Here is a 21,809-nt window from a genome sequence, read left to right as displayed (position 1 = left end):
AAGCCTCAGCCTGTGCACACACTCCACTTAGCGGGTAATGGAGAGCATGTTTTGAAAAGCATCCCCTCACCTTCCCTCTGCCCTTGGTGACTTTGGGGATCACAAAACTCAGGTGCAAGCCAGGGTTAAGACTCCGGAGTTGACTTGGCTCTCTGTTGTTACTGACTGGGGAGGTCAGTTAAAAGCTCTCTCTCCACTCCGTCAGGGTTCGTAAATGTGCTCCCAAGACACTCAGCAGCCGTGCAAGAGCCACCTGTGGGTAGTGGCTCTTCAGCCTTCTGTTAGAGAAAAGGCTCCTTAACCTTGGATTGGATTGGGAATCACATTCTCCTGTCGCGATTCCACAGTTAGTAGAAACTATCGTCTCAGGAAGGGCATCACGTGAAGAAAAGCATTACGTGTGATCATCAGGGGACTGAGTTAGAGGTTTATTTCTTCTAGATAGAGTTTTGTGTCTTATTATTAAAATGAAATAAAAAAAGAGATATCTTCAGAAGGCGCCATATGCATCGCCCCGGGCGGTCACTGCGAAAGTGGGGTAGAGCTCATACGTTGTGTATGCTGCCAAGTCTTGTCCGAGGGTCACCGCTTGCTTGAGCTGGGCCGCGGACACGGGTGCAGTTGTGCCAGGGACGGCATATGCTGGAGGAGGAGGCAGAGAAAACTGCGTGAAAGGGATTCCCGTTTGCTTCCCTCGGGCTTACCGTCTTCCTTTCGGAATCTGTGCCTATTCTCATCTGTGCATTTTAAACGGTGCTCTCAGGGGTTCTCATCCTTTAGGGGCAGCATTCCTCCGAGGGAGGTCCAGCACCTGTGGCACAATCACTTCACTCTGAGAGAATTAGAAACCCGGGGGACAGGGTCCACGAAACAGAAACTTAACAGGATGCTTAGTGGAGGAAAGTGTGGGATTTAGAGCTTTTTCAGAGGGTCTCAGAATTTATAAAGGAGGCAGGGGTGGGGGGTGGGGCTCGCTGGGTCTGCTTCTCCTGCTTCCCCAGCCCCGCCTTAATGAAATGATAAGACATTGCTTTCCCCTGGGAAGTATGTGTAGGGCGTGGGTAGACCAGTAGGATAAATATTTACAGTTTTAGCATGTTTTTATAGCATGGCACCATGAAAGCAAATACTAAGTAGCCTTTCCATAATGAGAACTAACCTTGAAGGGCAAATAGCGTCTTCTCCCCCTATCATCAAGCTACCTTTGGTGTATTAGGATGCCTGTCCTCACCCCCCCCACCCTCCCCCTCCTTTCTGCAAGCCAAGTTTTAACTTATAAGGAAATCATTGGGTGCTGTCACCTTAGTATTATGGTTTTACATATTATTGATTTCAGACAGGAAGCGAGATGGAAAGAGAGATAGAAAGATCAATCATGAGAGAAAATCATTGATTGGCTGCCTCCTGCATACCCCCTACTGGGGATCAAGCTCACAACCCCAGGCATGTGCTCTTGACTGGAATCGAACCTGGGGCCCTTCAGTCCACAGGCTGACGCTCTATCCACTGAGCCAATCCAGCTAGGGCTTAGGATTATGTTTAGTTGCTTAGTAATCACTTTTGAAGAAGAGAGCATAGCAGCTCTTATCTTGAAGCAATATTAACCCGTTAGTGTTTTAGAGCAAAACTAGGTATTTGAGATGATCCAAAAATTGTAAAAGATGATGAGAAAAAGGGAAAGTAACTAAGCAATAAACAGGGATCTGATAAAAAAACAAAAAACAAAAAAGCCACCCACAAAAGCCCATTTGTATTATGTGCTGTGGAAGTCTGCCCGACCCCCCAGACACATTGATTTCTTTCTGGTGGCTTTTCAGGAGGTGGTGGCTGGAAGCTGGCTGGACTATTTTTTTTTTTTTTAAATTGAATCCACTCCTTGGTTCCTGCACTTTGAGCAGTAATGCTGACTAATGCACTAGTGAAGTTTGGTACATTTCCCAAGGATATGAGAAATGTGTTAACAATTACTTTCATGATTTTGGAAACAGAATATCTAAAGTAAGTAAGTAATGCATGCATATGTGTGTGTGGCATAGATTTTATCTTTAGGTGTTTTGAATTTTCTTTTGCAATTTGGCTAATTTCTTAGGCACAAAAGTATTTGTGTTTTAAACAGATTCTTCCCTTGAAGCCTATTATTCTCTGCTTGATCCCACTATAAAGTTGTGAGAGATTCTTAAATTCTTAAGTATTCCCAAGACACAGTCATGCCCTAAATTTTTTTGCTTCTTGTAGGAGCAAATAAGTATGGATAAGATACGACATTCTTGGGAAAAAGTAAGTCCTTTCCAATGTGAAGCAAGCTTTAAAGTTCTCCTGACATTAGCTCATTTATTTTTATAGTACATTTGTTAGGGGTTGTTGGGGTAGTTTTCTGCAAGACAGGGGTTCAACTTTCTTCAAGAACTGAGAAATCCTGGCCATGTCCCCAGTGCACAGACATCAACACCCTATTTTATGGGATGCAATTCCGGGGTTGGTGGCTCTCGTACAGCCCAGGGGAGACCATGCCCTCTGCAGTGGCAGCTGGAATTGGGGTCACACCCACGTGTGAAGTGTTAGTTTCAGCCTCACCTGCCAGAGTGGAGTATCTATTCAGAATTTTGGGGAAATAAAAATAAGTGAGATTTGGCCCAAGGATATGGATGTGTGGGGTATAGATTTCTCACACCTTCATATAACCAATGTATGGATTAATCAATCAATAGGAATGCCATATTTCCAGGTCTAGTCAGAACTCTCTGACTGGGCTTATGGGGGTATCTGGATACAGTGACAAGTCAGAATGAAATTTTTTAAGGGAAAAGAAATAAATGTTTATTACTTAAAAAAAAAAGGACTGGAGTTATTCAAACTGAATACTGAGAAAATATTTCCAAAAGAAATTTGGTCCTCTCTCTAGAAGATTCATTTTTTAAATTATCAGCATTTATTGTAGGTATATGATAAATGCGGAAAGGTCTTTAAATGTGACCCTGAAGGCTTGTTGATCTACAGATAGACTTTATTTTAAGCAGTCAGCATATGTCCTGAACAAAAGTTATAGAACAGATAAAATGAGGCTTGATTGTGCACATATTGAGTCTCTCTCTCACCCCCCCCCACAGTTTTTTGACTTAAAATAATTTAAGAAAAATGTAATCTACACATCTTTCATAAATCAAAGTAACAAAAGTAAAATTGAAGATTGGATTTGGGGAGGAAGTGCAAGGATTGCTTAAAAGCTGATTGACCTTGGCCAACTGACTTAATCTTTCCAGGACTCAGGTTCTTCATCTATACAACAGGCATTATGCTAGAACCTGCCTCTGGCGTCGTGAGCATTACTGAGACAGCCTAAAGTACTAATGCGCTGGGGATTTAGGTGAGTGCCTGGCACAGGGTAGGAGCTCAGATAAACATCAGCTGTTAATAGGTAGTTCCAAACGTTCTTACTGAAAGTAAAAACCAAACCAAAGCAAATCAGCTGTAGAGAGAGTGGCTCATTCAAGACCACATGGCCCTAGCCTAGACCCAACCCACTCTGCTGCCCAGCTCTATTCTCTTGCCTCAGACTTTAATGGTTCACTTATCTGGCAAATTCTTTTTGGTCACCGATGGTGTAAACTGCATTTATTGTAGGTGGAGTTTACAAAGAACTCTATGCGTCCATGGTACCAAGAAGGGTTTCCAAGACACTCTCTGCAGGGTGCCCTTTCTGGCTCAGTAGTTTCATACCTGGAAAAGCAGCCGCAGAAGCGGCAGCAGCTGCTGCAGTGGGAGCGCTGGCCCCATCGGTGGGAATGCCCAGGGTCTGCAGGGTGTACTCGGCTGCGTATGTCTTTGCTTCATCCACGTAGGCACTTAGCTTTGGAGGTGTGAAAGCGTGGCTGGAAAGCACAGTCAGGGTGAGCATTTTAAACTCATGCTATTGAGACAGGTAAACATCTAAGGCACCGTTAGCTTTTGAGGATGAGAGGATGACAGAATTTCGTGTGGGTATGTTCATTCTCTTTGCCATTAAAGTTTCTACATATATATGCATGTAGACATATCTATACGTTGGCCAGTGGTCGGCAAACTCATGAGTCAACAGAGCCAAATATCAACAGTACAACAATTGAAATTTCTATTGAGAGCCAAATTTTTTAAACTTAAACTGTATAGGTAGGTACATTGTTACTAACTTAATTAGGGTGCTCCTAAGGCTTAGGAAGAGCCACACTCAAGGGGCCAGTTTGCCGACCACTGGTAGAACAATGGTGGTTGATGTCATTCCTGGAGCGTACTTGTAACTCATTATATAGCTTTTCTAAGGTGCATATGAACCACGATGGTTCCTAAAATAATGCGGAAATGCAGGTTCCAGCTAAAATTCAGAAGGTGATATCCACTAGCAGAGAGGTTGCATCATTGGTCCAAAATTTAAACCTCAGAGCATGATTTTGTATAAAATGGCTATTTCATACAGTTCAACCTAAATACTACACAGATCAAAGAATAGGTTATACTTTTCATTCCTGTTAAATTTTACAGCTGCAGTTTTCCATTGGTTGATTTTACTACCAGGTCTTCATTGTCTACACAAAATGTGGGAGTTTTGAGATGACAGTCTCATAGTTGGCACATATATCCCAACTCTACATCTCAATGTTTCATTTAATGAAAAATGAGTGGGTAGTAGACTTGAATATTTATCTTATTGAGAAAGTGTTAAAATGCATTTAATTTATAAGAGTCTCTTATTCTGAAATTGATATGATTAGAGAAGTTACCCACATTGCAGGATTTTGGCTGGCCAGAGCAGGAATGGTTATTTTGTATAAGAATAGTTGCCTTTGATCTTGTCCAATGGTAGAGTGCAGTTGATATACTGGCTGTCCCCAGTTATTTTTCTGACAAATTTCCTCTAATACCTACAAGAGTGAAAAGAAAAAAAGACTTTTCTTTCAAATGTCACATTTGCATTATTTCTCTAGCTTTCAGGTTTTTAACTCTGTCCTTCAGAGTTTAAGCTAATATAAAAAGATATAAAATGCCACATGATTTAATGACTCATAAAACTTAAGACGAACTTAATTTGAACTCTATTTAAAATGTTAGGTCTATTAATTCATAAAAACCATCTTCACACCACTTAGTCTAATATGTTTTTAGTTTAGTCCATTAGCTGTAACTTTTTACCAATAGTTTAATTTTGTGATCTGTTTGATATACTTATCCCTGTTTAAAAATTTGATATCCTAGCACTGTGTGGCTGGATTTACTCATTATTATCTTCAATCCTTCTGTTTATAATGGTTTAGAGAAAATAACCTAAGGATACAGTATATTCTTATTTTATGTTATTTATCATAAAGTTTAACTTCAGATTTTCATAAAAATAGAGTTTTAAAGTTTAATTGGTTAGTATTTATTGATGAGGATTGATAGGTGTTGACAGTTGCAATGTTTTTGGTGAACGACACTTCTGGTTATTTTTACAACTGTCTGGTTTATGGCAACTTCCTGGATGTTTTGTCTTTTTCTATCATTACTGCAAACTGAATCATGTCTAAAAGCACATATTTTCTTCATCTTGAAGCCACTTTTTGGTGGCCCACAAGCCCTGATACTCCCATTAGTTGGCAGATTCAATAAGCTGTGCAAAATCGGGCATAAATCTGAAAAAACAAACAAACAAAACTCGTTGGGACAGAACAATGTCCCAGGATGCCCGTATGGAGCTTATCTCATTTGTTCTAACACCAATCCAGCTGCAATGGCATGACCTTTTCCAGTTTATTCAATTTATAGATTGCTCCTATCTTCTTTATTAACTTTTTTTGCAATATTCTCAGTTTTGTAGCATCTCTTGTCATCTACAAAGCATTCTCTGAAGTTCCCGAACAATAGTAAATTGCTTTAACTGGCAGATAGTCTGTAACGTGCTAACGGAGTAGCAGCTCTAACTGCTGACTGCAGGTCAGCATGTGTCCCTCGGCTCTTCTTGTTGGAAGTTCACAACTCCACTGTGGAGTTCTTAAGGCTCCATCATGAAGGTTGGGGTGACATGGTCTTCAGTTTCTAAGCCATAGTTGCAGAAATTTGGGGACAAATTAATTAAAGAATTTTCATTAGTTGGTAGAGATGGTTACTCACATCTTAATAAAAAGCATGACCAGTTTCTAACCTGGGTTTGATATTAAAAGCAGAGATCTTTACTCATGCTATAAGAGCTCTCAGAACTGTTCTACAGAATTTATGATGATCATTACTTTTTATTTTCTTAGAATATTTCTAGTTTTCCCAGTTGCTTAATTCGGTTTCTTATTTTGGGTTTTAACCCAAGGGAGACTGGGTGACTAGCTTTGTGTTTTCTGAGCAAAGCTCTGAGTGCCAAACTCATGGCATTTACTAGATTTTTTAAAATAATGATCTGTGTACCTGTTAGTATCTTTTCACTGAATTGCCATATAATGTTTTCCCAGTTTGAGTGAGATACTAGAGGCCCGGTGCACAAAAATCCCCCCCTGAGGAGGGGGATCCCTCAGCCCGGCCTGCGCCCATTTGCAGTCCAGGAACCCTTGGGGGATGTCCACTTGTCGACTTAGGCCCGATCCCCCAGGGATCGGGCCTAAGCTTGCAGTCAGACATCCTTCTGGCAGCCAGGGAGCTCTCGGGGGATGTCCCTTAGGTCCCCAAGGGATCGGGCCTAAACCGTTAGTTGGACATTCTTAGTGCTGCCACGGAGGTGGGAGAGGCTCCTGCCACCACCTCTGTGCTGGCCAGCCATGAGCCAGCTTCTGGCTGAGTGGCACTCCCCATATGGAAGTGCACTGACCACCAGGGGGCAGCTTCTGCATTGATCGTCTGCCCCCTGGTGGCCAGTGCGCATCACAGCAACCAGTCATTCTGCCGTTCAGTCAATGTGCATATTAGCCTTTTATTATTATTATATAGGATGTCCCTATTTCCCCCCTTTTGCCCCCTCTACCCAGCTCTTGCTCCCCACTTTTCTCTGGCCATCACCATACTGTTGTTGTCTGTGTCCATGGGTTGTGCATATATTTTCTTTGGCTAATCCCTTCTTTAAATTTTTATTTTCAGATAAGTGCTTATAACTGCACTATTATATATTTTCTATTATATCATTTAGAATTAAGATATTTTTTAATTGAACCCTTGTAAATTTTAGCACAATTTAATAAATTATGCTAGAAGAATTAGGAGATTTTTCATGTAATGCAGATACATTTCAATTAATACTTTATTAATTTTTAATTTTTTAATATTTTAATTTGAAATAATCTCATATATAAAATACTACAGCATATTATATGTACCCTTCACCCAATTTCTTAGGTGTTAATAATTTAAACATAACCATTATACAACTAATAAAATTTGGAATATATTTTTCTTATAATCTCTTTAATGTTACTTAATCCATTTACTTTGTTTTTGTTAATCTTCACCCAAGGATATTTTTCCATTGAATTTTAGAGAGATTGAAGGGAAAGGGAGTGACACATTGATTGGTTGCCTCTTGCACATGCTCTGATAGGGACTGGGGATCAAGCCAGCAACTGAGGTACATGCCCTTGACTGGAATCTAACCTGGGACCCTTCAGTCCACGGGCTAATGCTCTATCCACTGAGCAAAACAGGCTGCAGCTTAATTCATTTACTTTTAATCTATATGTGTCTTTATATTTAAAGTGGTTTTTGTTTTTGATTCACCCTCATAATCTTTTAATTGGTGCATTTATGCCATTGACTTTCAGAGTGCTTACTGATAGAGTTATTGCCATATCTGGCAGCTTCTGGGGCTTCTGGGGCCCTCCAGCAGCCCGGACCAGATCTGGTCCTGGGTGGCAGGCAGGAGGCTCCTGGGGCTTGCGGGGCGGGCAAGTGGCTTCTGGCGTCTCCCATGGGGGCCTAGATGGCGGCTCACACTGGCGGCTCATGCTGTCCCGCCCTGCCTGCAGTATGCAAATTAGCTGCCATCTTTGTTGGTGGTTAATTTGCATATCTTGCTGATTAGCCAATGGGAGGTGTAGCAAAGGTATGGTCAATTACCATGTTTGGCTATTATTAGATAGGATAATTAACATACATCACGGTGTGAGTTTCAAGTGTACACATATTAGTTTGACTTATATATATTATAAAATGATTACCGTAATAAGTTAGCATCAATTATCTAATACAAATGCAATAAGAAGTAGGAAAAAGAAAAAAGTTAGTTTCCTTGTGATGAGAATTCTTAGGATTTATTCTCTTAACAACCTGCATATATATTATACGGTGGTATCAATTATAGTCATTATATTGTACATCACATCCCTAGTAATTCATTATCTTATAATTAAAAGTTTGTATCTCTTGACCATGTTCCTCCAATTCTCCCACCTCCACCATCTGCCTCTGTTGACCATAAACCTGATCTCTTTTTTAGAGTTTGGATATATTTTTTTAAGATTCCACATATAAATGAGATCATACAGTATTTGTCTCTCTCTGTCTGACTTATTTCACTTAGCATACTCAAGGACTATTCATGTTGACACAAATGGCAGGATTTCCTCATTTAAAAAAATATGTTGACCATTGTATAGTTTTTTTGGAAAAATGTCTATTCAGGTCTTTTGCCCATTTCTAAATTGGATTACTTTTCCTGTGCCACATAATTTTTGATGGTAAGGGATTGTGTTATATTCCATTTTCTATCACCAGAACTCACAAAAAACTTGTTAAAGAATGTCCAATAAACGGTTTTTGAACAAACAAATGATTGCTGTTTACCACTCTGATAGGAGTTATTGTTTGTTTTTAATTGTCTGGGTAGGATTAACAGAAAACTTTGATGTACAAATTTGTGTGTCTAAGAAAGCCAGCGATTCTACAAAAAAAAAAAAAAATTACTCAAGATGAACATTTAGAAAACCAACTTTTCTACTCGCTTGCAATCATAAGGCTACTTCCATAAACTTAGAGCCTCTGCCTTTGGGGTGAGAGTAGAAAAATTTCCTTGGACTATACAGACTGTAACTCTGAGCAAGTAGATATTGGTTATTCGGCCCAAGTGTCTCTGCAGAGAGATCAGCATGTGCTGCACAGGGAACAGTCTACTGGTTAACTTAGAACCAGCTTTGTGTTATTTTGACTGTGTTTATTATTCAGTTTCCATTCTAAAACAACTTTTATCACTTTTAATTTTCCAATAATAAAAAATACAGCCTCATGCAGAAACTTGGAAAATTAGAACTGTGAAATAAAAGCAATAAAACTCACTGTAGTGCTACTGTGCAGATATCATCACAGTAGAAAACTTAATTTGATATGACTGATGGCGCCTTAGAGTTAATTGAGTAATATCACCTTAGATGACATGGTATTTTCTCGTAAACACAGTGTTTCTGAGAAAAGATGTCCTAAATGCTCCATTCATTGAGTGTCATGAATATTTATCATTTGCTAACCAACCTGGCTTACATACAATTGCCATTTATTTTGAACTAAGGTCTTGGCTTTATATTATCTTACTTAAGGTATTGGTTGATATTCTCAATAGCTCTCAGGATTTTTGCATTTCAGTGGAAGATTATTTAAGGTACCAAATTTTATAATTGTAAAAAAAAAAGAAAATTTATAATGGAACAACACTTAGCACTCTGACAAGACATTATGTTGATTGGTCACTTTATCTATTAAAAACAAACAAATAAACAAAATAAAAGCTAGACAAAACAAAATAGTAACCTAAGTAGAGATCAAGTCATGTCATTTGATGAAAGGAGAATAATGAACGTTGGCTCAACTTAAAGAGACTATCTCTGGCATAACGTCACGTACCTGGGGAGCAACTTTAATTCCGTGGGGTTTTAAGGTAACAGGATTCATCGGGGTGAGTTCCATCCCAGGTAAAAGATCATAGAGTTTCTCTTCTTTCTTGTCTCCTTTGACCTGATATCCACGACCCAGGCCTGTGTATGCCAAATAGCCACGGCCGCCCAGTCCTCTCACTCCCGCAGCCCCTACAGGTACATTCATGTAAATTTCTAGGAATGTAAGAAGGCATTAAACTGAATCAAACCACCAGAAAATCACCCTGAATCTTACTGTAATGGAAAAGTTAGCCCAAGTCACATTGATTATTGCCCTGAGGATGGGTAGAAAACCCTAGGAGTCTAATGTAATGAAACTCAACATAAGGTAGAGTTCACCAGAGGTGTCTATTTTTCTTTCTTTTTTTTTTTTTAAAGGATTTGTGGAAGAAAGCAGTACTATCAAAGCTATTGATAATTACATAAGCAACTTTAAAATTTAGTATAGAGAAAACATTTTCCGTTTCTGTCTTCAGTTAACCTTTTATTGACATTTTTTTCTGTAGAATAATTAATACTGGGAAGGAATTTTTTTTTTTTTTAAAAACAGCCCAGCATGATATAACCACATACAGTGGTCATATCAGTTTTGCATTTTGCCATTGAGCAATAAGTCAGAAATGAATTCTAGTTTTCCCAATAATGCCGTCCTCAATGACCAGTTGGAAAACCAACATTGAAAGCATTTTTAAATTAACCATTTTCTATCTTATGTCCTGTCCAAGTGAGGCTTAAATTTCTATTGAGTTTCATTAATAGATTCCTTTTGATTTTTTTTTCCACATTGCTACTTTGATTTCCTATTGTTGGCATAAAGATAAAAATGTTAAATTGATTACCCTTCATCCATGAATATCATTCATTGATTTTTTTGGTTTTGTTATAAAGGTGTTTTTTCTCCCTTGGAGTAGAGTTTGTTTTTCCTTACATTACAACTGGTTGACAAATTATATTTAATGTCTAGATTGTTTTATGATGTGATTTCAGATTATAAATGCATACTGTTTTAATTATGTGACAAGTTAAGTATGATTGCAATATAGTGATTCAATGATAAGAGAGACGTGAACAATTGTGGACCTGAGATTTAGGTTGTGCAAATGTTATGGGTCCCATGCAAAGATAAAAGGTGTGGAAAGACTCATTTGTACTATGCTATGACCAAGTTTTCTCAACCAGTTGTAATGTGAAATAAGATTCCTATGGAAGGATAACTATTGATAAAATATTTGATTTAAAAAAAAAAAACTTTCGAGTTCTTTTTTCTCAGTGGACTCATCCAGTTTGACTAAGGCTATTGCAATACAAATCATTTGAAATCGTGCAGTTATTCTAAGGCAAGAGCTGATTAGTATTACCTCTAACAGAAGGGGCTCGGATAATGGCCCTGTTGCCAAAATGTCCTTTGGTGGCTGGGAAATGAAGGCTAGGAATCGTATAGGCCTGTGGGGCATAGAAGACAGGAGCTCCGAGGTAGGCTGTGGTAGGATCATAAACATGGCCCAAAGAATAGGTATACTCTCCTTGCAGCATGGCGCCCCTTCCACCTGTGCCTCGGGTATACCTGACATAGCTGTCCTTGTCCACTGGTTTGGCTAGCGTCACTTCAATGGGGGAGCCATCCAGCACCTGTTATAGAGAGCAAGGAAAAAGCAACAAGAAAGCTATGAAGACAACCACGGGAGGCTGAGCCCTCGTGATGGGTCTCCTTCTGTGTTAGCCTATTTGCTGCTATGTGTACTGGCTGTTTTAATTATATGTACTTGTCTCTATAGGTTGATGGCGTGTATCATTTAAATTTTTGCCTGAATAGTTTTGTTGAGAAGTTGCCCATAAACTGCCAACAGGTTTTTACAGTGACAAATTGGCCACCATCCATGAACATATTGGTTATAAATTTATTGTCTGAATACAGTCACTGAGACAGAATTATGTAATATTTTTAATGTGATGTATATGGTTTAAATGACATGTTTACATGTTTATGTAATTATATAATTCTAAGACAGTTTAGGTTAATTATGGAGATTAAAATCTCCACTACCTAGCAGGGTACAATGAAGATGAAAGGAAACCAATAAAGAGATCTTGTCAATTATTAACTTTTTGGTATGGGTAGCCCAGTTAGGCCTTTCTGGCTGCTAGCCAACTAAAGGTCTTGTTCCTTAGAGTTGCTACACAGTAAGTATGTTTTCACTGGGAAGGAGGAGAGACCCAAAAGGTGAGGCACTACCCAAGGAAGAGGCATCTGAGGCCATTACCTTGTCCCCCACATGGACTTCCTTGGGAAGCAACCTTTTGGCCTGCTGAACAGTTGGTAACTAACAAATGGAGATGGTGGATAGTACTGAGGTTTCTCAAGTCGCGCAATCCTGAAAACTTGTCCTCAAGAATTATTGAATTGGTCCTATTCTGACACAAATTTTTGACATTGAAAACAGCTCCAGATAATAGCTGAAGATAATAGTTGAACATAATAGAAGTGCTTAGCTCTACATGTGTGACTCACTTCTGTGTAGCACTGTCATACACAGAGACAAGGATAGCTCTCAACAAATACTTGATAGAGTAATGTATTTCTTATCAAAGAACAAGGTGTTATGAGAAAGCTTTTGTGGCTTCTTTCTAATGATACGATGGACTCCTATTTTATATAAATGAAAGAAATTATATAAAATGTTCCTGCAGAAATTGCCTGCCATCCTTATCTGATGTCATGAGCAATTCAGTGGTTCCTGGGTCATTGAAGTCTGCTAGATGGAGCTCGTGATTCACCCTGACCATTTTGTTCAGTCTCTGGGGCAACTTATCCCTCTTTCTATGGATCTACCCTACTTTTTGGTAGCAGGAGCCAGTGTCAATGGAACACACGGAGAGAGAATCCAGCTGATATTCAACTGTTACATTGTCATTCATGTGAAGAGAAGAAATGGAGTATTGAAGGAATGAGGTAAACTTGATAAGATGCTTTAAATCACCAGTCTTTTCTTAAAATGAGAGACCCAAATAGGTCTCTGCTTATAGGCACTTTCATATCAAGAGACCTTTGTAATAGAATGATTACATACTACAAAGTCAGATTTCTTATTGTGATAGATTTGTTTTGTATACCTCTGGCACCCAACAGTGTTTTAAACTCAAAATTGTATTTTAGTTATTTGGTTTAGACATTTCAAGAGCTAAGACAATATCTCATTAATCTGTATATCCCAAGCCCAGCAAAATTTTTTGTACATCATAAACATCCATAAATATTTATAGAATAAATATCCACATCCAAAGCTCAACTCATCACTTTTCTCTTTAAATAGGCTCTCCTGCCTGGCTTCCCTAACAGTATTATTCTGGTTTCCCATATTGAAAATCTATATCGACTCATCCTTCTTTCTCACCCCTACATCCAATCAGCTCCTGAGTCCTTTGAATTCATCCCCCTTAGTCCTGTGAAGAGCTCTCTTCTATGCCCCATTCCCACCCTAGTTCAAGTCCTGTTTCTCTCCATTTGGATGACCGATAACTTTTTAACTAGTTGCAATTACATCTCTCTTCCTATTCTATGAAATTTCAATTATTAGTAGGTTCATTTCCCTAAATTGTAAATATGATAATTATTCCACTGCACAAAATATTCAAAGTCTCACCTTGCTTAACAAATGAAATATAAATATCCGTATGCTATTTTTGATTTTTTCATACCACATTATAGTGAAATATAATTATAATATTTAGTGTATATTTAATAATAATATTGAATATCTATTTAACTACATAATATATGTATCTACTTCTATGAAAATATCTACCTATAAATATATATAGCTTTAAAAACTGGGAAAAGTTTGAATATATTTTCATTGTAATTATTCCAATGTTTTCAATTATTTATCAATTAATCATAACTTTGCAGTTAGTTTAATAATCATAAGATAAATAATAATAAATTAGCACTTAATTCAGAATATTCCTTTTCAGCAATCATTTGTATACTTAGGAATGTTTTCCAATTGAAAAAAACTAACCTGCAAATTGTTTTAAATAATCAATTTATGAGATTAAATGTAAGAATCAATGATGATAAAACAATGTTTTGCTCCATAGACATGTATTAAATATGCATTAATTTTTGCTTTTCAGTTTTCTTTTTGTATTTTAAAGTCAATACTTTCCCTCCCAGTACTCAAACATTTCTTAGGTCCTGGAGAAGCTCTTATGCCCGGGCCCCACTGTATCTGAAGGGCCTACTCCCCAGTGGTCCCCAGCCTCTTTGCCCTGGGTGGGGTGACCTACATGGGGTCCTCTTCAGGGCTCCTGGGCCTCTGGATTGTGATTGGGGTTGGCCCATGGGGAGTCCTGGCAGGAGATAAGAGAAAGAGATAACAGTGAGTTCAGGCTATTTCTTCCTCTGCTCCCGCTCTGAGACGTCAGCTAAGCCTGGATGTGTTTCTTGACCAAAGATCACTGCTTCTCTCAGAGGCCTGTTCTACACAATCCTCTCTGCTTTCGTTTCCTGTTATTTCTCCAGCCCTTGTTCCTTTGACTTAAGGAATGTCAGGAGCTCTAGGTTCTTGCACTATCTCTTGATTCTCCGACTCTATACTCACACCTTTGTAATAAGTTCCTTTGCCATCTGTGTCCTATTAGGACTGACGGATGTGAAGCCCAACAGGTAAAATAGCCTGATGTATTATGTTCTCACCAAATTGGTCTGCTTTTACTGTTCTCAAATCATAACTTGCTCTTTTTAAATTCTGTGCCTCTGTCTAAGACTGCCTCTCCTTTTCCATGTTTTGTGTTTGTTTTTTCCTTTTAAAATTCTGCCCAATTTTCATGGCTTCTCTTTATCTCTTCTCATATCCATGAAGATTTTCTGATTCTTTATGAACCACTCCTTTTTTTGAACACCTTTGCAAAAGTGTTCGTGACTTGTTCTATTCTTCTGGCAGACTTTTAGCTCTTTGATAAACATCTTTGATGTTTTTTTGTATCCCAGACCTTGTTTAGCATGATAAGTGGCCTATGGAAGCTCTTAAATGTGTATTGGATTGATAAGTAAATATATTGGTTTCTACTAGTACATATAAATCAAAAGTAAGGATATAGAAGTTAGTTTTTCCCCAGAGCTATTCTATGGCCAGGTGAAGTGGTTCCAAGCTTTCCCGTGTTGGAAGACCAAACTTTGAGGGCAGAATAACAGCTACCTTGACATTTTCCCCTGATCATCAGCCCTTAAAATACTGCACTACAAAATTGATAATCTCTTAAAGTAATGAGTGAAAATTGGAATGGGTAAAAAACACCTTGAAATAATCTACCCTAATATCCTTCTTTCTAAGAAAATTGAGTGCCAGCAACTTGCCCAAATCAGCCAAAATGAGAGATAGAGTTGGACATGCAAGCGACATGTTTACCATACTTTCCATCACTTCCTTTTTTTCCTCTTAAATGAACAGCGGCAGCCGTGTCAGTGTTGGAGAAAGCCTGAGTGAGGTAGACTTGCAGGATTGTTCTTTTGAATAAAATTTCCACACCAAACTTTGATGGAATCTGTACATGTTTTTTTCTTTGTCTACATTACCTTCCCATTTAAAGCTTTCATGGCCTCAACTGCATCTTCTCGGTTACTGAAGTGCACGAAAGCATAGTCTCGGATTTTCTTCACCCTCTCCACGGCACCTATCAACACAGTGAAAGAATCATCATTAACCTTTTGTTCAAGAATATTGTTGGTTGCTCAATTTTAAAAATTACCTTTTGCCTAGAATGATGTTAAGATGGAAACTTGTTTAACATTAACTTGTTAGCAGTTTAGCATGTTGCTATCCTGTTAGTTATACTCACTTGGGTGTAACTTCAGAGACCGCGTTTTCTTTTCCTGAAATGCTTAGTTTCTAGAGACAATATAGGATGAGTCCCTATGCCAGGGAGAACCAGAAGAGGCGATAGGTCCTCCTTTCTTCCTCCACTATCAAAGTTCAATTATCCTCTTAGATCCAAAGTCACAAAGCAGAGTTTCTACTCAACCACGTGGCTTAATAGTTATAAACTGTCTTCCTTATGATAACGATAGTGCTGTAATGTAAGGATAATTTAAAAACATGGCAGTCCTCTTTTCTCTCTCCCCTTGGCACTCAACCCTTGACTTCTTATGACAATGGTTGTACAGAGCAAGATTGTCTTGTCAAGCTGAAAAAATAAATAAAGGTAGCTGAAACCATGAAGCATGGGACATGTAATTAACCGAATTCCAGCATGGTCTCTTTGTTCCTTCAGTGTCAGGTGGGCTAATTCCTTTTTTTTTTTAAAATATATTTTATTGATTTTTTACAGAGAGGAAAGGAGAGGGATAGAGAGTTAGAATCATCAATGAGAGAGAAACATCGATCAGTTGCCTCCTGCATGCCCCCTACTGGGGATGTGCCGCAACCCAGGTACATGCCCTTGACTGGATTCGAACCTGGGACCCTTCAGTCCGCAGGCCGACGCTCTATCCACTGAGCCAAACCGGCTACGACGGTGGGCTAATTCTTGACTCTACCCCATGGCTTGTCTTAGTCATTGAGAAGTAAGAGCTGGGCCTTGGAGGACCTTTACCCTTGTTGTCTTTGATTCATTTATTCATCAGTGCAATCCTCCATCCAGGTTTTCCTGGACTGTTAGCACCCTGGGGGCAGCATCTGCTTCAGAGGCATCTTGGGGTAGTCTCCACCCAGTTCCTCCTTGTGCTGCTCAGTAAATAGACATGGAATGAGCACATATTATCAGTCAATTCACTCTCCAACGTCTATCATGCCCATTAGTTGGGTGGCGTTTCAGATGATAATGATTTAGGTGTCCTAAAATTCATCTTGCAGATGTTGAAATCAGCTTGCATTTTTGAGCAATAATGTCCACCCACACCTGATTTTGGAAGGGTTGATATATGAAAATTTAGCCTCATAAAACAGACAAATGAGAAAGTGAGAGTTTGTTATCATAAAAGCTGTTTTTCTCTACAATAGTATTCACCACATGGCTACTTTATCGTGTTCCTTCTTTAGCGTATAGGAATTTATTTTGATTGATAATCACTGGGTAGAAGGTGAGGCAATAAAATATCAGTGGTAACCCATCAGCAATAATGAAGACTCTCTGAAATCATAATTGGAAAAATATGACTTTGTTTATTATCAATTTGTCAGGAGACATAAATTACCAGAAGAGAAACACACCGGTAATCCAAAGGGAAGATTATCAAAGGGCCATGATTCTCAAAGTGTGGTCCCCAGACCAGTAGTAGCAGCTCCAGCCTGGAACTCAATAAAAATGCAAATACCTGGACCCACTCCCCAGACCTACTGAATCAAAAACTCAGCAGGCAGGGCTAGCAATCTGTTTTAACATGCCCTCCAGGTGATTCTGATGTTAAATTGTTTGGAAAATCAGATTCTGAAGAATGCCTAGAGTCAGAATTTCAGCAAATACCCTTTGGCTACACTAGGGAAGAGCACACATTTTTAAGGCCCCAGTTTCTGTTCTGTTTGCCATTTATTTTTCTGAGTGGCATTGTACTATTTTCAGGTTAATCAGGGTTAAAATAACACATGATCAAATATTTGCAGGGAATGCTCTGATTTCTCTGAGGGATCTAATCTCGTCTTTTCCACTGGAAAAGAAACTAGTTGGCTCTGACTTTTTCTTTCCAATACAGCAGGTGTCTGCTAGTCAGTCTCCACCCTCTGCAATTCACTGATTGTTTTCATATAATTAACTGGGCCTGGCCACGTGTCTCTCTTCAATGTGCAGACTTGGAAAGCTGATAATCAGTAACCGAAGGAAGCAGCCTTTTAGTAGTTTCTCATTCCTGTCCTTTTCTAAGAAAGGTAATGTCTTCAGTTACTGTAGATAAAACTAAGAGGTATTATTTGCTCTGGGAAGATAGAAAGTCAACACAAAGTGTGTATGTGTGTGTGGGGGGGGGTGGTGGTGGTGGTGGTGAGGAAGTATTATTTATGCACACAATGCCAGTTCCTATGCGCACGACTCGATCAACTTTCAGATCTCAGTTTACATGTCACTTCTGCTAAACATGAGTCTCCTCTGCACCCCAAGAGTATACTTTCATTCCTGTTTCTCTTCTGGAGAATCTTAAACTCCTTACACACACACCACACTTATTAGCTTCTCCCAGTGCTTGGCATATAGGAGCTACTAAACTAATGACAGTTGAACGAATGAGTGAGCAAATGGAGTGGGGATGGAGCATGGGATCACAGGGTTGCTAAGAGCAAGCTCTTAACCGGACTTGGATTCAAATCTTGTATTTGCCACTTGCTAGCTCTATGATCCCAGGCAAATTACTTAACTGCCTTGGGTCCTAGTTTTCTAATCTAGGGAATAATTTAAGTAATAAAGTAACCTACATGCTAGGGTTGTTGTGATAAATACATGACACGTGCTGTGAAAGTGCCCACTGCAATGCCTGGCACACAGGCATTGACTATGAACATTCATTTGACTATGAACCTCTTCTATCAGTAACATCTGCTAACAGTCTGTGGAAATAATGTTCTACAGAACTGACTTTGGGAAAAGCTTGTTTGCACTTTGCTTCTTGAAATACTTTACCTGCCTCAGGGTTGTAGTTCTTACATGAGAAAAAAAAGAGAGGGGTTGTCAATCTCATGACTTCAGATTGATACTGAAAAGTATTGATAAGATGAGCAGCAGATAATTATTGCCCTCCACCTTCCCTCTATTCCTTCTTCTTTGCCAAAATGAGTTTTCTAGAATTAATTGTCACCTACTTACTTATGAACCTAAATTCACAATCATATTCCATGAGACCAGTGATTCCAAACTGGGGGCATCTTTGCCCTCTATAGTACATTTGGCAATGTCTGGAGATAGTTTTGGTTACTACGTATTGGGGGTTGCTACTAGCATCTACTGGGTGAAGGACTGGGATGCTGCCAAATCTATAGTGCATAGGAGAGACCTGCACAACCAGAAATTATCTGGCCCCAAATGTCAAGAGTACTAAGATTGAGAAACCATGTATTAGATTAGGCCATGTATTCATTAATGCAGTAAATACTTGTCAAGCATCTAACATGTTTCAGACACAAAAACAGGGGCTGAAGAGACAATAAGAGCAAAAAGAACTCATCGGAACTATGTATCCATTAAGTAATCACACAGATAAATGTAAAACTATAATATTGATAAATGTTATAGGACAATATGTCCCTATTTTCTAATCTAAAGGTATAAGTATAGTTTTAGTAATTTGCATGCAATTCTGAGAATGATAACTGAAAGCTATATTATTTGAAATTATGAAAGTCATTGTAAGCACAAGTGTTTTTAAAATATGTTTTGAACAAGTTATCTTCTATGGTATGTCTTACCTGGTTTAATATTATTGAATTCTTTTTCAATCATCTCTTCAGAGGTAGACAGCATTAGGTTTCTTACATACAGGATTTTCACTGAAGACATTGTGTCTTCATCAACTTCTACTTCTGGTTCTGCCCAGTCTACTGCAATGGGGTGTCCCCATAACTGAATTCTTCCTACAGAAAGGATCACAAGTGTGATTAGTTATATAGAAATCAGGACAACATTATCTCAGTTCAGACTGATGGCCTTTTACATGGAACTGACGCTGGAGATCTTAACTGAACAAGAAGAACAATATTAAAACTGTAGATTATTTATTTTAACAGACATTGCAAATAAATGTAGGAACTGGTTAGAAGGGAGTTCTGCATTATAAGTGGCTTATTATAATGATTGAGTATAAAGGAAACTAGGATGTGATTTGAAACTGATCAGAAATGAGGCAGCAATGGGCAAGTTGGGTCTTAGAACATCTCCTACAGGGTAAAGGTTGGAGGTGAGATGGCAAAGGGGGAGAAAACAAAATAATGGATGTAGCACTCAGACATCAAGTCTGACTTCATGAACCACTATAAAGGTCACTAGGAAGTATTTCTGCTGCTGTTGGAATCTGTGCGGCCAGCTGCCACCACTGAGCTGTCCAAAAAATGGAGCATAGATGCAGGTGGGGGGGGGGGGGGCGGGGCGCAGGCACCCCTCGTTTGTCCTGTGTCTATTTCTCTTGGTCAGGGCTCCCATCCACTCACTGTCTTCCCTCCGAGTTTTCTCTCTTCCAGAACATGGACAACTTGGGAATCTGGAGAAGAATAATTTTTTAACCAAATTAAGAAGACAAAGAGCAATGGAAAAGTCTATAATGAGAACCTGAACTCTTCTCAAAAGGCTGGTTGTTATCCATGCCTACGTATATTGTTGAATTCCTATAAATTGCAGTTTACTGAATGTCTTGCCCTATACCAGCGTTTCTCAACCTGTGGGTTGCGACCCCTTTGGCGGTAGAACAACCCTTTCACAGGGGTCGCCTAAGACCAACCTGCATATCAGATATTTACATTACGATTCATAACAGTAGCAACATTACAGTTATGAAGTAGCAACAAAAATAATTTTATGGTTGGGTCACAACATGAGGAACTGTATTTAAAGGGTCAGAAGGTTGAGAACCACTGCGTACTGTGTTTCCCATATGCCATCTCAGTCCCTTCTCACAGTAACTCTATGGGAAGGGAAACGACTTTCTTACTTTTATAGATGAGAAAATGAGCTTTCTAGAGGATCTGTTTCACTTCGCACCACTCCTGTTATGCCTTAATCATGGCCTGTACCCCTACACAGTACAGATCTGTGTTGAAGGGATGAGAGGAGGATGAGGGTCGGCTCAATTTCAAACTTGATTGAAATCCTGTTGCTTTATATTAGTTGTTGAAGAACAAGCTATACTCCAGAAGCAATAAAAAGCTTGAGGAAACAAAATCAGAAATTCTCACTATTGGTAAGGGTTTATATGTTTAATTATTACACATGCGAGGCAATTATTTTCAATCAAAACGCATCTTCTTTTTCTTTGCAAAGTAGTCAATGAAAGCATCTGTGGCATTGGCATTTTAAAACCTGAAGAACAGACTCCCCCTAATGAATTAGCTGATGCTAGAGAGCCTGGCCTTTGCTACCCCAGCTGGCTAGGTACCTTGTTCTGCATTGCTTCCCATAGATAGTTTCTTTCTTTACTTTTTTTCCTTCCCGCTCCTCCTGTCCCCTTCTACTCCTTCCCTTCCTCTTCCAGGCTTTACATAGACTTTGCTGTTTGCCTTCTCCCAGGATCCCCAGGGCTCCCAGGTGGCTCTGATTTCTGTAGGCCAGTGGTTCTCAGCTGTGGCCCCACATTGGAAGAGCTTTAAAAATTCCTCTCAATGGTGCACTGGATCCAGCTCCTATCTACTTGCAAGAACAGATTGTTACATTTCCAGAATTGTGTGAGCCAGTGGATATCACCTTGGTAGCTTGAAATCAGCCACAGTGGGAGTGTTAATACCATGAAATTGGCAAATGTTACAAGTCAGGACTTTTGATTTTCTCCTGGGAGTCGGCTGTTGAAGCTTTACCAGCTCATGGCGGACCCCTGGACTCGCCTTCTCAATTCTGGAATAAGTGGTCTGGGCCTCGGGACTCTTATAAACACCTCGTTTCATTTTAATATGCAGCCAAGGTTGAGAACCACTGTTCTGTACACTGGCTTTTGCCTTCCCAGCCTGGTACCATGGTTAAGTCATCCATGAGCCTGAAGATTTGCAAAGGACAGAAGGGAGAGGTGGTATGGGAAGCAGTGATTTCCATGAACATCCCTGGGAAGTCAGTGCTGGAGAGTAATCTGGTAGCATAGGCTTTGAAATCAGATAAGTTCAAATATCAGATCAGTGATCCGGGCTATGAAACATAATCTTTCTAAGCACCAATTTCCTCAACTGTACTTGCTACTATCTGCTAAATTAAAATCTTCATTTAAAATACAGTATTCTTCCACCCCATCGGCCTCCCATAATCTGAGCTTCATCAGAGGAGATGGGGCTATTCCATCTTGAACTG

At 39.2% G+C, this 21,809-nt stretch overlaps 1 protein-coding gene across 1 annotated transcript in view; it reads right to left on the bottom strand.

Moving 5' to 3' along the window:
- Positions 1 to 406: 406 nt before the first annotated feature.
- A1CF (APOBEC1 complementation factor) overlaps positions 407 to 21,809 on the bottom strand; it is a 75,195-nt gene continuing 53,792 nt past the window's right edge. Inside the window, exons 6-12 of the mRNA XM_081105207.1 lie at positions 19,235 to 19,399; positions 15,424 to 15,521; positions 11,207 to 11,477; positions 9,817 to 10,022; positions 4,759 to 4,895; positions 3,718 to 3,869; positions 407 to 642 (exon numbers count right to left, since the gene is read on the bottom strand). Coding sequence (XP_080961333.1) covers positions 491 to 642; positions 3,718 to 3,869; positions 4,759 to 4,895; positions 9,817 to 10,022; positions 11,207 to 11,477; positions 15,424 to 15,521; positions 19,235 to 19,399 — 1,181 coding nt within the window. The 3' untranslated portion in view covers positions 407 to 490. The remainder of the gene's footprint in view (positions 643 to 3,717; positions 3,870 to 4,758; positions 4,896 to 9,816; positions 10,023 to 11,206; positions 11,478 to 15,423; positions 15,522 to 19,234; positions 19,400 to 21,809) is intronic.

The sequence above is a fragment of the Myotis nattereri genome (assembly GCF_964212035.1).
Source record: "Myotis nattereri genome assembly, chromosome: 13".
In the NCBI taxonomy this organism is placed as follows: Eukaryota; Metazoa; Chordata; class Mammalia; order Chiroptera; family Vespertilionidae; genus Myotis; species Myotis nattereri.
The sequence above is the reverse complement of the archived record's forward strand: the minus strand, read 5'-3'. Positions and strand labels throughout refer to the sequence as shown.